At 35.4% G+C, this 18,142-nt stretch overlaps 1 protein-coding gene across 2 annotated transcripts in view; it reads right to left on the reverse strand.

Annotated features, from left to right (window-relative positions):
* The window catches only part of TLL1 (tolloid like 1), a 269,311-nt gene that overhangs the window by 21,404 nt on the left and 229,765 nt on the right, over window positions 1-18,142 (reverse strand). For both annotated transcript variants that reach the window (XM_024116874.2, XM_024116873.2), the window contains exons 17-18: window positions 12,024-12,149; window positions 9,322-9,449 (exon numbers count right to left, since the gene is read on the reverse strand). In XM_024116874.2, the coding sequence (XP_023972642.1) occupies window positions 9,322-9,449; window positions 12,024-12,149 (254 nt within the window). The remainder of the gene's footprint in view (window positions 1-9,321; window positions 9,450-12,023; window positions 12,150-18,142) is intronic.

An 18,142-nucleotide genomic window follows, 5' to 3' on the forward strand; every position in this document is an offset into this window, starting at 1 on the left:
TGACATAGTGAGAGAGTGGCATGGACATATATACACTACCAAACGTAAAATAGATAGCCAGTGGGAAGCAGCCACATAGCACAGGGAGATCAGCTTGGTGGTTTGTGACCACCTAGAAGGGTGGGATAGGTAGGGTGGGAGGGAGGGAGACACAAGAGGGAAGAGATACGGGAACATATGTATATGTATAACTGATTTACTTTGTTGTAAAGCAGAAACTAACACACCATTGTAAAGCAATTACACTCCAATAAAGGTGTAAAAAAAATGACAAAAGATAAAGAGAGAATATTAAAAGTAGCAAGGGAAAAGCAACAAATAACATACAAGGGGACTCCCATAAGACTATCAGCTGATTTTTTCAGCAGAAACTCTGCAGGCCAGAAGGGAGTGGCACAATATATTTAAAATGATGAAAGAGAAAAATTTCCACCCAAGAATACTCTACCCAGCAAGGTTCTTGTTTAGATTTGATGGAGAAATCAAAAAGTTTACAGACAAGAAAAAGTGAAAAGAATTCAGCACCACCAAACCAGCTTTACAACAAATGTTAAAGGAACATGTCTAGGCAAGAAAGAAAAGGCTACAATTAGAAACAAGAAAATTACAAAATGAAAAATTTTGCCAGTAAAGGCCAACATACAGCAAAGGTAGGAAATCATACACATACAAGCTAGTAAGGAGGTTAAAAGACAAAACTAGTAAAATCATCTGTAGTCAGAGTAAGCAGTTAAGGGATACACAAAAGAATTAGATGTAAAATATGATACCCAAAACAGTAATCATGATGAGAGGAGAGTACAAATGCAGGGATTTAAAAATGCATTTGAAATTAAGAGATCAGCAAATTAAAACAGTCACATATATACATAGACTGCTATAAAAAAAAAAAACCTGTGGTAACTGTAAACCAAAAATCTATAATAGATATGCACACAAAAAAGGAAAAGGACTCTAAAGGACTCTACTAAACACAGTCATCAAATCACAAGAGAAGGGAAAAAAGAAGAAAAAAAAAAGACCTACAAAAACAACCCCAAAGCCATTAACAAAGTGGCAACAAAACATGCATATCAATAATTACCTTAAATGTAAATGGACTAATTGCTCCAGCCAAAAGACACAGAGTCGCTGAATGGATACCAAAACAGGACCCACACATTTGCTGCCTACAAGAGACTCACTTCAGATTTAAAGACACACATAGACTGGGAATTCCCTGGGGGTCCAGTGGCTAGGACTCTGTGCTTCCACTGAAAGGGGCCTGGGTTGGAGAATTAAGATCCTGAGAGCCATGTGGCATGGCCAAAAAAAAAAAAAAAAAAAATAGGCACACATAGACTGAAAGTGAGGGGATGGAAAAAAGTATTCCATGCAAATGGAAATCAAAAGAAAGCTGGAGTAGCAATACTTATAGCAAACAAATTAGATTTTAAGATAAAGACTGTTACAAGAGACAAAGACACTACATAATGATGAAGGGATCAATCCAAGAAGAAGATATAACAATTGTGAATATATATGCAACCAGCATAGGAGCACCTAAATATTGAATATATAAAGCAAATATGAACAGACATAAAGGGAGAAATTGACAGTAACCCAATAATAGTAGGGGACTTTAACACCTCACTTACATCAATGGACAGATCATCCAGACAGAAAATGAATCTGGAAACGCTGGCCTTAAATGACCCATTAGATCAGATGGACTTAATAGATATGTAGAGAACACTCTATCTGAAAGCCGCAGAACACATTCTTTTCAAGTGCACATGGAACATTCTCCAGGATAGGTCACATGCTAGCCTACAAAACAAGTCTCAGGATAATTTAAGAAAACTGAAATCATATCAAGCATCTTTTCAGATCACAACACTTTGAGACTAGAAATCAATTATAAGAAAAAAACTACAAAAAACAAACACATGGAGGCTAAACAATATTCTACTAAACAATCAGTGGATTACTAAGGATTGAATTTCAAATTGATAAGGCTACACAAAAACTTGATCATGGTTGAATTTTCAATAAAAATTAAAAAAATTTAGATTATTATCATAATTATGATTATTATTATGATATCATACAGCAGCATTTATTGGCACTTAATAAAGCACTGTGCCAAATAAGTTGTATACAAGTTCATTCTGTATACACACAAAATTCGTAAACAGCAGCTTCAATTTCCAGATGAAGAAATCAAGGTTTTAAAATGATAAGTATCATCCCACGATAACACAACTAGTAAGTAGAAGTGCTAGGATCTAGACACAGGTCTCTGCTGTATATTTGTTTAATCATTTATTTAATCATTGTAATTTTGTTAGGATGTTATCCTAACAAATGTTCCTAATCATATTAGGAAATATGATTATTTTCCATTTAAATTATTGCTTAAGTGTACACAGCAATTATGGATCTCTTTCTTCTCTGATGCAGGATACTATAAGGAAAAATAAGATTTTTCTGTAGAGGCAGAATGCTTGGGCTTGAAGGTAGTTAGACTCCTACTACCTTTATAAACTTTCCAAGTCATCTAAACTGCCTGGGACTGCTTCCTTATCTATAAGTGTCATTTATGACATCAACTTCAGGTAATATACAAGATACCACTTTGAAACCATTGGGAACTATACACACAGTCTTAGCCTAAGTACAGTTTTAATAGATACAAATGTGCCCAAGCTACATTTTACAATTTGGAGAGCATTTTCAAGAAATGGAAAACTTAAGAACATTCATATTTTTATTTGTAGAATTTCAGATGAGAGAGTGACTATTATAGAATTTTAAAAAATGACATTCCCAGGGTCTCTGGATCCCAGCTCCCTAGGTTACTGAATTTATATGAAGATAATATTCCAGGGCCTTATAAAGATAAGAGAAGGTATATACAAGAATACAAAAAATCCTCAAGAACCGCTATATTGACTCATACACACAATTCTACTTGATTTTCATATTTTGCTTTGTAATAGGGAATTCATGACTTAAAGACAAAAATTAGGGCTTCTCTGGTGGTGCAGTGGTTGAGAGTCCGCCTGCCAATGCAGGGGCCATGGGTTCGTGCCCCGGTCCGGGAGGATCCCACATGCCGCGGGGCGGCTGGGCCCGTGAGCCATGGCCACTGAGCTTGCGCGTCCGGAGCCTGTGCTCCACAGCAGGAGAGGCCACAACAGTGAGAGGCCCGCATACTGCAAAAAAAACCCCAGAAAACAAAAAACAAAGACAAAAATTAATGAGTACGTTCATTATGTATAGACATAATTTATGTTGTTATTGTATTCAAATTGCTATTTTATATTACTGGATAAAATTTAGTATTGAATTAGAAAAAAATTACCTTTAAATATTTCCTGTTTGTATACTAGGTGGTATACTACAACCTAACAGTATTCTGACTGCACATTTTGGACTCTGCCTAGAGAAAACTACTCAGGAGAGTATAGGCAGTAACTCATTTGTGTCATCTTTACTTTCCCGAATATATGCTGTCTCATACACTTAAATGCATGTGTGGGATTAAAGATGGCTACACATTCTTTGCTACTTCTCCCATTGAGTCATGAAGTCTAATATTCTTCTCCTTCAATACTGGTTAGCTTTTTTGATTTGCTTTACCATGGAATGCATAGAGGTAATGTTCAGGACCTACTTAGGTACTCCCCTGGGCCTCTTGGAACACTCTTTTTGGGGATCCAGAACTTCCATGTAAAGGGTATGATTCCCCTGAGACTACCATGCTAGAATGATCATGTGTAGGTGCTCTGGTTGTCCCAGCTAAGTCAGCCTTCTAGCCCTCCCTACCAAGGTGACAGACATAAAATTAAAGCCAACTTGACCCTCCCAACCAGACCATGCTCCAGGTGAATATCACTTACTGACCTCAATGAATGCCACGGGCAACTGAAGAATTGTTAGCAAAGCATTACTCAAATCATGACCTCTTCCCCACCAAACCATGGGATATTATAAAATGGTTCTTGTTTTAAGTCATGAAGTTTTGGGTTAGTTTATTATGAAGCAGTAGATAACTAGAACAGTGCATAAAAGGTAATAATTGCATATTAATGCCAGAAGTCTTAAATTTCCATAAATCAGTAATAAACTACCACTACTGATAGTTCAGTCCTTACACATAATTATTGTACACTAGATATAGATAACCACACTGTGGTAAATAAATACTATGTACAAGAATGCTTGTATCTCACAAAGGGCACTGAATTTTATTGTAATTCCTCTTATATTCCGTAATGGCAAGATTATCTAAATAACCTAAATAATATTAATTTGTAGTCTTACAAATAAACCAAATTAACTAAAATAATGGTTATCTCAGATGCAGTGAAAGAGGCTTGCTTATACCCATAAGCGACCACTTGCACGTCACTCAATACAACTCTATGTTAAGTTAAAGGAATATCTGGGTTAGAAAGAACAGTAAGACTCTCAAAATTCATAAACAAGGTGTTTTAAAAAAATATGTCATGGAATTGTCTTCAGGGACAATTTCCTTTTCTTTGCTTCTGTATGAATAAGTAAAATATTTAGAAATGTTTTCTTATTTTTCCACACAGCCTAAGGTAAGAGGAGTAAATATGAGTTGTAAAGAAAGCTCCATGGTGCACACAAGGACACCAAATCTTTTCTTTGCCTTTTCTTTTTTGCCTTGGCCTATAAAGAAACTAGCTTGGAACTGAGTATATATCAGCAGCTCTTGACCTAACAGGATTAATAGATTTCAGAATTTTCCAAGTTTCCTTGGAATCTATTTTCCAAATTTAGTTTGGGTTCTAGTTCCTCCATGAAAATTAAGGATCCTAAAGAAACCAAACAAAATGCATTTATTTTAAACAATATATCTTCTTGATCAAATCTCCTGTATAATACATGTCAAAACATATAGGTAGGTAATTGAATGGTTTGAATATTACAAACAGTGCTGGCCAAATGTCCATTGGCTGAGATCCGTAACAGATAGTGGTTTCAGTTTTAAAGTAGATAAGATTCATTAACAGTTGTATTACAAGAAGGGAGACAAAAATAGTAAACATAAGCAACAATAATGTCAAAATGGTAAGAGTTAAAAAGTATAGAACTAAAATATCACTTGAAGTTGGTAGCTAATCTGTTACAACACACTTTCTACTGATCCTGATTGTTAGAGTGATATTGTGAGTCAGGTTTTATATAAACATGATTAATGAAATAAGAGAGTGGAATCAATATTACGCTCTGATTCAGAAACCTTGGAGTGGCAAAAATGTGTTTTAACAAGTCTTCCAGGTTAATTCTGATGCATGTTAATATTCTGGCTTAGACTGTAACTACTTCTACAAAGATCACAAAGTCAAATACTTAAAACAAAGATCAATAGTTGCATTACAGCTCCTTTCCTTCTAAAAATTATCTTCTTAGGATACTAGAATGTATGACCATTGTTGAACAGACTCTCCTGATCTTCAAGTGGAATATTTGTCTGTAATTTGTAAAGAAGCAGACTGTCCTAGAGTTGAAAGGGATGCTCAATAAGCTGAAAGGTATATCATTGAGAAAAAATAAATTATTGACATTTTTTCAAGTTAAGGTATATTAGGAGTTCTATTTCCCCTTGGATATAGAAAACTGGGACTAGTGTTCCTTCTACCCTAGCAAGAAAACCTATGTAAAGTAAAAAAATCACAACTTTGCTGAACACGTCAAAGAGCCAAAGTCACTAGTCAACCAAGTAGTATCAAATCCACTGACTCTCAGCCCCTGCCAAGGAGGGATGAGACACGGGCATGTCACCAGTGACAGACTACAGTTAGAAGAGATGCTGGGTGCCATATCACTAGGTTAGATGCATTCAGCTACAATTGTAATGTATTGTAAAGGTCAGCTGTGGACTAGAGTATAGCACCTTAGGAGCTGTAGACACAGGAGTTTGCACCCACTTGCAGGCTCTTCTCCATGGACCTCAATCTCCTGCTCATGAGAAAGACTGTGGGAAGAGCAGGAGTTAGGCAAGTACCTTTCTTGGTGTTGCAGGCTTGGAGGGGGAAGTAGTCACTGCTGGGAGAAAAGCATGAAGTCCTGTTGCAACCCTTCTCTGGAAAAGAAAATAAGCCTCTGGGGAAGGAGCAGAACACCTGTCACCACTAGGGCAAACATGCAGACCCACTGTAGCCACAGGAAAGCTTAAACAAACAAACAAACAAATAACACTTCCAACCCTGGGGAAGTCTTGGACTCAGGAGCCTACACCAATAATATCAGAGACCTGCTACAACTGGGAGAGGGAAAAGAAACTCTCCCATGGAAGGCCAACCAGAGATAGATGGAGTTTGGCTGCCAGGAAGAGAAGAGGCAGGACCACCGAGAAAGGCTATTTCTAAGACCCAGAAACAGATCCTGTCTAAGGTGGAGAACCCCTTGTCCTCACCACCAGACTACCAAGCATCAAGCAGTGTGTAACTGCAGTCTATCACTGGTTGAGGGAAAAAAGTGTGAAGAGGGATACAATTTGTGGTAGAGATGAAAGCGGAAGCTAAAGGTAAAGGAGAAACATTGAGAAAATGCATCTGAAATTCCAGCCTTCAATCTAAGAGAAGGGAATTAAAAGCCAATGGTTCACTGAAGGTAATCATAGGAACAAGACAACCCAAACTCAGCTAATTACTGACTATATTCACTCAACAACATCCCTTCCCATATACACACATTCACTAACAGCCTAACAGAAGAGATGTAACCATTTCCAGACATAAAGTCTCTACTGTTAAACACAAAATGTCTGACATTTAATCAAAAATTACATGACACACAAAAAGGCAAGAAGAAAAGCACAGTGTTAAGAGTGAAAATAATCAACGGAGCAGACTCAAACATGACCCCCGTGTTTAATCTATCAAATGAGAAATTTCAGCAGAGTTGGTGTTATGAACTGAATTGTGCATCCTGGCCAAACTCATGCATTGAAGCCCTAAACCCAATGTGACTGCATTAGGAGACAGGTCCTTTAGGGAGGTAATCAAGGTTAAATGAGGTCATAAGGGTGAGGCCAGATCCCACAGGGCTAATGTCCTTATAAGAAGATGAAGAGACATCAGAGCAAGCACTCTCTCTCTGTCTCTCTCTCTCCATATGTACACACCATGTGAGGACACAGTGATAAAGCAGCCATCTACAAGTCAGGAAAAGAGGCCTCACCAGACACCAGTCCCCACAGCTCCTTGATTTTGAACATCTAGCCTCCAGATCCGTGAGAAAATAAATTTTTGTTGTTTTAGCCACCAGTTTGTGGTATTTTGTTATGGCCACCTAAAGAGACTAATACACATGAACTCTACTAAAAAATCAAATGGAAATTCAAGAAATAAAAAAAACATGATAAGGGAGATAAAGAATACCTCTGTCAAACTCATAAGTAGACTCAAAACAGCTGAAAAGACAATCATTGAACTTGAAGATTGGTCCATAGAAATAACCCAAGCTTAAAAACAAAAAGAGTGGCAAAAAAATAATAGAATTCAAGAGTTATGGGATAATATGAAACAATCTCACATATGTGTAATATGAATCCCAGAAGAGAGACAATAATGCAGGAGGATTTTGTCAAGAAATAATGGTCAAGAGTTTTCAAAAATTCATGGCAGACATCACAACATAGATGCAAGAAATTCAGACAATTCTCAGAAGGATAAATTACTAAACAGATAGACAGTCAGATGGACACACACACACACACACACACTCCCAGATACATTATATTCAAAGTGCTGATAAAAAAATGTTGAAGGCAGCCATCAGAGAAAAGAATCATTATTTCCACAGGAATAAAATTAAGATTTACCACAGACATTAAAAACCATGAAGGACAGAAAATAGTGGAGTCAGGTATTTAATAAAGTGCAGTTGGGAAAATAAAATTGCTATCTTAGAATTTTATACCCAATGAAAATATCTTTAAAAAGTGAAACTGCACAGATATACTCTACACACAATATAAAAATAAATTCTTCAGGGAGAAGGAATATGATACCAGATGAAACTTGGATGTACACACACACAAAAAAATCTTCAGAAAAATCCATTTTCCCAACTGCCTTAGCTATTGCACTGCTGAAAAGAATGGAGCCTTTGCATCTCAGCCCATAAGCTTTAGAGAGTGATCATCTCAGTCAGGGTCTTCAACAGGACTGGAGAGCAATCAAATCCTACAGTGCTGTTATCTTAGCACCTAGCATCCTTCCAAAGAGTGGCTGAAATGAATTGATGTCTCTGTTCAAAAAGTCATTTACTGATATCTTACAAATATGGTGATTGGAAGGAACTCCATAATAGGAATATGAATATCTCAGTGACAGTCTCTAATAACATTATTATTATGTTGCAAATGAATAAGATGTCTTTACTGGCCAAAAAAACCCACTGAAGGAAAGGGTTCAAACAGACTTTCAAAATTAACTGGACTGGTCCAGTAAGCTACAGTGGACTGGTAGCCTCATTATCAAGACAATTTCTTGTCCTTTATTATGGTTCTTGTTAGACTGTCCTGAACTTTGCTAGTTGGCATTCCTTCCTGCTTTTGACAACAGCATATTTCAGAAAATTGTTAAAATTTCTATATTCCTATGATTCTATTTCTTTAAATTTTACTCTTCAAGTATTCTGTAGCCTATAATGAAATTTAAGATGTACTGTCAGATGACCAGGACAGAATGCAAGACTCATGGAATACAGGAGAGAGGACATATATTACATTCATATTTGAATTTGGAAGAAGTCTAACGATAACGGTACTCATCTAAAGAGGGCAACTACATTATGCAAAAATAATATTCCGTAAACCATAAGACAAAATTAGTTTTATTATAAAAATACATATGCTTTGTATATGAGTCATATAGAATTGACACAACCGATAGAATTTACTATGCTGCATTGAAGTGAATACTTATTGATTTCTTGCTGAATTTCTGATATTTTTGTTCCTTCATTTATATCTCCATTTGCAAACATTATTTCAATAACATATTAGGAAGTAGAACATACTGTTTTGTAGTAATTTTGGTAATGCCTTTTAAAGCATCCCATCCAGGATAAGAAGACTGTACAAGAACTACATGGCTACCATTACTATCACCTTGATCTAGGAAATCAGGAATTTATTTAGTGTTAGTAGGAAAACATAAGAAAGAAAGTCTTTCCCATCTGCCAACTAATTCAATTCAATTAAATAAACATTCATTTTATTTATTTTATTTCCATGCACTAGCTGTGCAAGACACGGGCAGGCAGCTTAACAGAAAAAAGAACAACGTGCTCACTTACTAATTTGATTCGATGACCAGGAGTTGCACTGATTTCCCATGTGCATTCTTTCCTGCTTGGGTACTTGTCTGGCCAGTTGGGACTAGTGATGAAGCCACTTGGACTGTGAATCTTCTGTTCACACTCAGCTGTGCCAATAATGATAAAATCAATTAGTGTGGAAATCTAGCCCAGGATTGGGCCAGCAAGGAAGTAGCTTGTTTACACACTATCCTGATGAAAGATTATCCTCAATAACTAATCATCACTCTAGTCTCCAGTGTCATATTCATCTGCTTTGGTAAACCTGTTGCATAATCATAATCATAATCAGAAAATTTTTGGGGGGTTCACATGAAATTGTGTTTACAATGAATTAGATAAATGCCTACAAGAAAATGAACTATTTTTAACTGCTGGATCTGTAAGTTTAGATTTTAACAGAGCAACTTATTGACAATCAAAGATATCAACTCTTGGTATGTGCAAAATATTTAATGCAATGCCACAACAAAAATGACTATGTCGTTTTCAGTTATTTTTTTCCTATTAACAGAAACATCATTTATAGCTAATTAGTATCACTAAGCCACTTTATGAAACATGTCTTTACATTTTCTCTGTCTCTTTGTTAAAGTATACACTTGAATACTTAAACCATAATTTTAGCTGCTAAAGTAAATTATCTGTCATTTCATCACAGTGAAATGAAGCACTAAGGGGAAAAATATGTAAACAGCTACTAGCTTTGAATTAATTTAAAAAAATGTCATTCAATTAACATGAACTTTCTTTTAGGTCTTACAATGTAAACAACTTCATCTTGTAGGGGACCATCCAATATTGTTAATTTCAAACTTCAAAAACATGTAATATCCTCAGACTGTATTCTATCTATATAATTTATGAAGTGTCACCCTGCACATCCTGGCTTAGGCTGGAAATTATTTGTTATGTATTGTGTAACCCATTCTAAAGTACAATTAGTTCTGTGAAATTTTCCAAGAAATCTCTGGGGAAATACTTTACTATATGGAAAAAACACTTGTTGCACTACAGGGCTGCACGGTTAAGGATAAAATGACTGACATTACTTTGCTGTTGGCACATGCTCTCTAACTAGACTTTGCTTTAACTGTGCCAGGTTTCCATAGGGAGATCTGGATTCTTAACCAAGGAACACCAAAAAAGGGTGAAATTCAGCTCTTTTCAAACAATATAGGGTCATGCAGCAAGACAGTAGTCTTAAAGTCTGGATCCTGTCTTGACAAGGTTTCCTAAATCCCATTATCCCTGTCCTTGCCTTGGCTATATGAAGTGTGGAATCTCCCAGATCTGGCAAATAGTTTAGTTTATAAGACAAAGCCAAGAGGCTCACTGCTAAACTGTATAAGGCACCTGTACAATAGCAGTGGTGAAAGAAAATCCAGCCCCTTTACTAACAGTAAAGATGAACTTTATTAGGGGTTCCTGGATACAGTTCCATTTAAAAAGAAGTCCTTTCTTGAAAATATTTACTGTAATGAAGGGAGACTTTGGATATCTAAATTTATTTGCTACCTGTGAGTCACAGGCTACCTGCATACTCTGAAAATCTCTTTTTTTTTCTGAATTACCTTCCATATTTCAAAATAACTGGTCCTATTCCCAGCCTATTGATTTAACAGAATACTTTACCAAGTTACACATATCACAATCTCATTGGTTTATGTTCATACATGAAAGTAAAAAGAGAAAAAAATCCTACTTGCATATGATTCTGGGCAATGTCATTAACTCTGTGAAATAAAGAGGAAAAAAATGTGACATATGACCATATTTGAATGGAACTGAATGGGACAAGGGTCAATTCTGGGTATTCTGTACTATTCAAATGTGCATACAAAGAAGTGCTATCTACCTGTGGTTCTAGTCAGGCACCCACCACTCTACATGTGCTAGTGTCTAGTTATGAAACCTGCCTTAGTAATAAATCCAAGTTAAATGGAAATTTCAGGAGCAGACCCACAAAGGAAGAAATAAGACCTGAATAACTATTTCTTGTTCCCATGTAGCTCATATTGGCTCAGGAGATTAAGATAATTATCTTTATAAAACCTTGGAATATGGTAAGACTTTGGGACCAAACACTGGTAGGCTAATGAGTTACTAGGATGATTTTGTGTGTGTGTGTGTGTGTGTGTGTGTGTGTGTGTGTGTGTGCTGGGGAGGGGGCAAAACCATGACTTAAATCTCTAAATGGCACAGTATTTTCAAATGTCTTTCTTCTGGTAGGCATTTGAATTTGATACTCCTGGTATTTAAAGTGACATCACTCATGTAGCACATATATGAGATATTTTGGGGAGGGAAATTGAACCAAATGTAAAACATTTAGCAGAAGTTAAGTTTAAATATGGAGATAGTTATAAGGTCTGTTCTGTGAAGACTGAGGGATAATGTAGTGCCTTTCTGGCTACCAGATGGCATCACAGCAGCTTCTATGTCTGTTATACAAAGTTATTCTAATGCCAACCATATATGAAGTGCAGTGCCTTTAGGTAATACAAGGTTCCCAATTGTATGACTTGGATCTTTGAACACTGCATGTATTTTTATTTTTGACATTTGAACAGTTAACATTTATCACTCATTGATATGATTAACTCTACCTAGAAGGACTGCTTTACCCAAACTGCCTGAAATTCTAGATGTTGTCAAAAAAAAGAACACTTCTTTCATACCTTCCTTGCAATCATGTTTATTTTCATGCAGCACAAATCCATTACGGCACTGACACATGTAGCTTCCCATTGTGTTGACACACTCATGTTGGCACCCGCCATTATCCTTAGAGCACTCATCTTTGTCTAGCAAAGAGATAACCCCATAGATTAGTAAGTAGCTTTAAAAACAAAGGATATCAAAGGAGAGTCATTTAGTTGTGGTTAGCACTGGCAAAGGGTAAACTAAGTCGCAGCTTTCCCTGTTCCCAACATAAAGCAAAAAAAAAAATCAAAAAATTTATAGTGTCTTAGTTCTACCCACTCCTTGTTTAGCTTGGAGCCTTGTGCCATGAATTGTTTCCAAGATCATTTGCACTAGGTTGACAACATGTAGTCCTCTTTCATTCCTATGCTGGAGAAGTTTTGAGTAGGGCAAGGGAAATGAAAGAATCTTTTTCCAACTAATCCTAAATATTTATAGCCAATTTTTTTTTTTTTTTTTTTTTTTTTTTTTTTTTTTTTTTTTTTTTTGTGGTACGCGGGCCTCTCACTGCTGTGGCCTCTCCCGTTGCGGAGCACAGGTTCCGGACGCGCAGGCTCAGCGGCCATGGCTCCCCAGCCCAGCCGCTCCGCGGCATGTGGGATCCTCCCGGACCGGGGGACGAACCCGTGTCCCCTGCATCGGCAGGCGGACTCTCAACCACTGCGCCACCAGGGAAGCCCCATAGCCAATTTTTAAAATAAATTAAAAATTGTGAGTAGTTTGATTAAATGCAAATAATGGCATTTAAGTGGAGGGAAATCCTTCACTATATTAACCATGGTGTATAGGCAGAGGCTAAACACGTTTCCAAGATTTGTGTGTAATCGTTTTTTAAAAATCACTCAGTATAATTACTGTAGTTGATTTTTTTCATTAACTTTGCAGTTATGCTAAGCATTAATAAATCTGAACATTTTATAATATTTCAAGACAGAATAAGGCATCATTAGACTATCCTAAAGAAGAAACAATTTATATATTTTAAACTAATCTCCTCTAGCAGACCAGTTTATTAATAAGTAATTCTGTAAAAGGGCTTTTAGTGTGCTAGAAGTAAAGGTTAGAATAGGAAATATGAGCTTTAAGAAAGAGCCAACAAATTCACTACAGGGAAAAATTCCCAACTATATTAGCAGGCAGTCAATTCAGTGAGAGGCATCAGCCACCATATTATTTTGCTTAGCTGTCATTCCATGACTGGCTTGTCCTTTAAAGTAAAAACTGGCCTCTGCTCCTGACACATACATATGATGACACATCACTCAGACCTTCCCCACTCCCATAGCATAGAGAACAAAAAGGACACACGGCAGTCACATCAAAGGTCAGGCTGAATTCAAAATTTACACTGTCAACTGATTTTTCTAGTGAGAATTTGTGAGCTCATGGTGGCACACAAATAGCAAATGTTATTTTTGCTTTTGTAATCAAATCAATATTCCCCCTATGGAGATGGGTTTAGGAAAGACATTTTTATCCAAGGATCTGATAGTAATTTTTATGAATGCAACTATTTTTCCCATTTTGTAGACTGATAACACGACATAGCACATATACGCTAGGTCTTATATTGCCAATTCATGCATTGGCAATATCAGAATATTCCATATACATACAGGCAGTCCCAAAGTTCTAAAGACTATATCAGGATCAATATATCTGCAATTTATGTGTTCTCTACCTATCCTTAACACTTCCATTACACTTTTAATACTTACTATGGAGGCTAAGCAGAGGAGAAGAAAAGCATAGAATAAAGAAAATTTATCTCTAAAAGAGCATCAAACATCAAAATATACAAGAAATCAGAAATTAATAGAGAATTAGCCTTGTAAAATTAATTTTAGAGAAATTCATAATTTGGAAGTCCCATTACCTTAATTGTATCAACAGTGAAAATTACACGTGGTAAGTTGTGAATGACCTGTGCAGAATGGGTGAATGGTGAACCATACTTCCTACTACCATGCTGTCAGCTACCTGCATTTCCTAATTCAGACAGTCAAGCAGTAGATGATTTAAATTTATTATTTTAACACACCTTTCCAGGGGCTCTTAAGATGCTTTGGAAAAACACTTCTTCATGAGTTGATGCAGAAATACACTTCATCATTGTTAAAAGGAAAGAGCCAATTAAAAAATTTCTGGTGCTAGAATTACTCTGAAATAGACATATATTTCCTATAAAAATGTTTATCTAATGTTTGCTTGGTATACTTAAAACCTGATATAGTGAACTTTAGTTGTACTCTAGGTCAACCAGATTTTTGAGGGTTGGTTGGAAATCTAACAATTGTAAGTAAAGTAGTTTAGAAAAAATTAGTTCACATTTGCAATTGACTGGTAAACAGGTTGTTCAGTGACAAACCTATTGGGGCAGGGACTGCCTGAGTCATCCTTTTATTTGGATCTGTTTAGACTACCATACATGAGAGATATAATAATGTTAAAAAAAAGAACACAAGTTAGTATTGCTGAATTTTTAAACCTACAGTCATTTTATAATGAAAACAATTCCAAAACATAAAATATTTCTAACATTTAAACTTCATTCTAGTGGAAATCTCATGTTGCTAGGTGATATTTGTAAGGAGAGTTATTTTCTTTAGATTTGATACAACAAAATCTGACTTGCAGTAATGGTAAGTAAAGAGAAATAAAGTTGAAAGTGAAACCATTCATATTTGAATAGTAGTTTTTTGTAGCCAGTTTTTCCTATTTCTACTGTGCTGGAAAAATAAATTTTAGAGGAAGAAGAATAAAATGAGGAAGAAGAGGAGGAGCATGAAGATTTTATATAGTCATATTGTCTAAGTATCTATTATTTTTCAGTGTTCCAGTTGATAAATGTTTCCTGTCTTCTTCCCTGCATCAAACATTGCTTAATACATGCGATGTCACATGAAAATTGAGTCATCAAATACACTGCTAGAATATATGTATCGGTTAATCTAAAGCTTAGCTAAAATTCAAAATTGGAGAAATCAAAATACAAATTAAAAGCAGCAGATAAAAGTCATCATCCCTAGCAAAGTAGCATATAAAATTGTGCTGGCGTATGCCAAATAGTCAATATGAAAAGACAAAATTTTAGTAAACATCGGAATACTTGGAATTATCCAGACTTTTTAATATCACGCAAAGAAAGCTATTTATTTAACTTAATATCATAAAAGATGAGTTCCACAAATATATTCTGAACTTATTATAAAAGGTCATCAAACTTGAGAAAAAAAAACTATTAGCAAATATAATTCCGTTTTCACTTTCTTTCCTTTTCTCCTTTAGGACACAAACTACTAATATTTTGAACAATGAAAATCCAAAGAAAGAGAGAAGGAAGGAGGATGCAGAGTTTTAAAAATTTCTCAGAAAGTCTGCATAACAAATTCAATAATTGAGAATTCTATCAATGATTCATTTGAAATTTTCTAACATTTTCATACTATAGGCATGGAATTTAAAAAAGTTTTTATTAGTAAGAGAAACAAATGTTTTATTGGGTAGAAATCAAAACATTTAATTTTTGCAGGTGGAAATTAGCCTCCTTCTTTGGAATGGACATATCTGATTTCCATTCCTTCATGATAGATGAAGGAAAGGTTCATTATTATGGAAAAAGGAAGTGGCATTTTCCCATCAGAGTATCCTTGAGACTATCAGAGGCCATCAGTCTATGAATAATACATACTGGATGGGACTGAGGTGGCAACCTGTATCAAGTTCTTGCAAGATTCAAAAATAAAAATTTTCTCTTTGCAGAAAGCTTCCTTGTCTGTAGGAAAAAGAAGTAAAGGGTCCACATACCAGAATAGAAACACATGAGCAGATATACTTACAATAAATGCTCAAATATAAAATAAACAGATCACGCACACTCATGCATACTCACATAAATCCCATGCATGTGTGCACGCATACAAGACACACACAGGTTTCAACACAAAACTGTTGAAAAAATAATCACCTTCAAAAGAGCTCTGATAAGCTCTATTGAGAGCAACGACAGATAATTTGCTCTTTCTAAAACACACAAATATTTAAATATCATTAATCATGAAACTTGGAACAGGATTCAGAATCATACTAGAGCTTTATTTGTGTTTATTTGAAATTAATCACACTAATATTTAAAGTTTTGTTAGAATAATATCAGGTTGAATTTATTCTAAAAATATCTATGACCATTTTATGAAAAATTGTGTACAGGAGGAACAATGTAAAGAAATATCTATAAACACTGAAAGGTAGATAAGATGAGGAGCAAGTCAGTTGAAATCACTTGAATACAGAGATAGAAATATCACACAAATCATTTTATCTGACTCCTATATTTGTTACAGACAGAAATAAACTGGGAATCAAGAAATCTGGGTTTTACTGCATTTCTGCTACTGTGCAGGTCACTGGGTCCATCAGGAAAGGATCACATTCCCATTAAGTTACCTGTGAGGGGGACTGCCATTTAATGAGGTTATCCTTCAAGTCATCATTGAGTCTTTTCACCACTACCAGGTTGCCTAAAGAAGGTGGAATGTCTATGTGCAGCTCTCACTGCCTGAAGTTATTTGTTACATTATTCCCAAATAATGAACAGTGTGATTAAATCAAAAGTCCAGTTTCCCAAATGTTGCTGCTTTTACGTGCATAAAATCCTACTAATATTTCCTTTAGGTTTAACCTATTTAAAGAAAAATAATTTTGTTCTGAGTAGAATACAGTTAATTTTGCCTAATCACTTAAAATAAGTAAACTTAAGTAAACTTAAACTTAATCACTTAAAATAAGTATACTTATGCAGATTTGTATACTTGTATTCAAATATAACACCATATAAAATTAAGTTTGGTTTTACTATCATAAAAGTAAAGTAATTATTGTTAATCTAAAAACAAACTGCATTCATTCCAAGAAAATAACAGTATTATATTGTTGAACCAGATCTCTTCTAGAAAATGCCTATGCCATTATATTCTGAATTACATAAAAAATTTAATAGACACGTAATTTTACATCATGTTCAAATAGCCTTACTTTTATAGTTGTAATTTCCTATTTACTTTGATATTATTTCATTATATTGCTTTATAACTTACCCTTAATATCAGAACTATATGACACTAATTTTTATAGAGGAGCTTGTGGATATTCTGCTGTATAAACCAATGACGTCTAGATTTTCAAGCTACAGCATTTTTCATGACTAATTTAAGCATTAAATAAGAATTTATGTGATGGTTTCTTACTTTGATGGGCATGGAAGTGATAGAAATCTGTATTAATTATTTTGCTAATAAGTTCTTAGTGTCATTCTTCCAATTACATTTCTTAGGTCTATAAAGTGCTTACTTAAAATCAGAGGCAGGGCTTCCCTGGTGGCGCAGAGGTTGCGCGTCCGCCTGCCGATGCAGGGAAACAGGGTTCGCGCCCTGGTCTGGGAGGATCCCACATGCCGCGGAGCGGCTGGGCCCGTGAGCCATGGCCGCTGGGCCTGCGCGTCCGGAGCCTGTGCTCCGCGACGGGAGAGGCCACGGCAGAGGGAGGCCCGCGTACCGCCAAAAAAAAAAAAAAAAAAATCAGAGGCTATGTGCAAAATAAGTAAAATCTCAGTATTATTATTTCATTAAATAATTGTATTTTTTAAAATAATGCTACAGTTTATTTCATTATATTCATTAAAAATCTAAATACATTTCCTTGTGTTTTTTCTTTCTTGATGTATCACTTAGTTGCAAGACAGCTAGAAGTTATTTTTAAATAGCTTTCCTTTACAAAATATATGAAATCACTTATAATAAATATTGTTTCTTTTTTAATTGAATTTCTTGATAATATTTCTGGGAAAAAGTATGCTGAAAAAATAGCTAAACATGGTATATTTCTCATTATGTTTTCATAAATTCATAATCACTTCTAAACTTTTTAGAAAACTGGTTATAAACAGAACCACTTAAGATTAAGTCTCCAGACAGGGTGGGAGGGAGACGCAAGAGGGAGGAGATATGGGGATATATGTATATGTATAGCTGATTCACTTTGTTATAAAGCAGAAACTAACACACCATTGTAAAGCAATTATACTCCAATAAAGATG

The sequence above is a fragment of the Physeter macrocephalus genome, chromosome 7, assembly GCF_002837175.3.
Source record: "Physeter macrocephalus isolate SW-GA chromosome 7, ASM283717v5, whole genome shotgun sequence".
Classification (NCBI taxonomy): Eukaryota; Metazoa; Chordata; class Mammalia; order Artiodactyla; family Physeteridae; genus Physeter; species Physeter macrocephalus.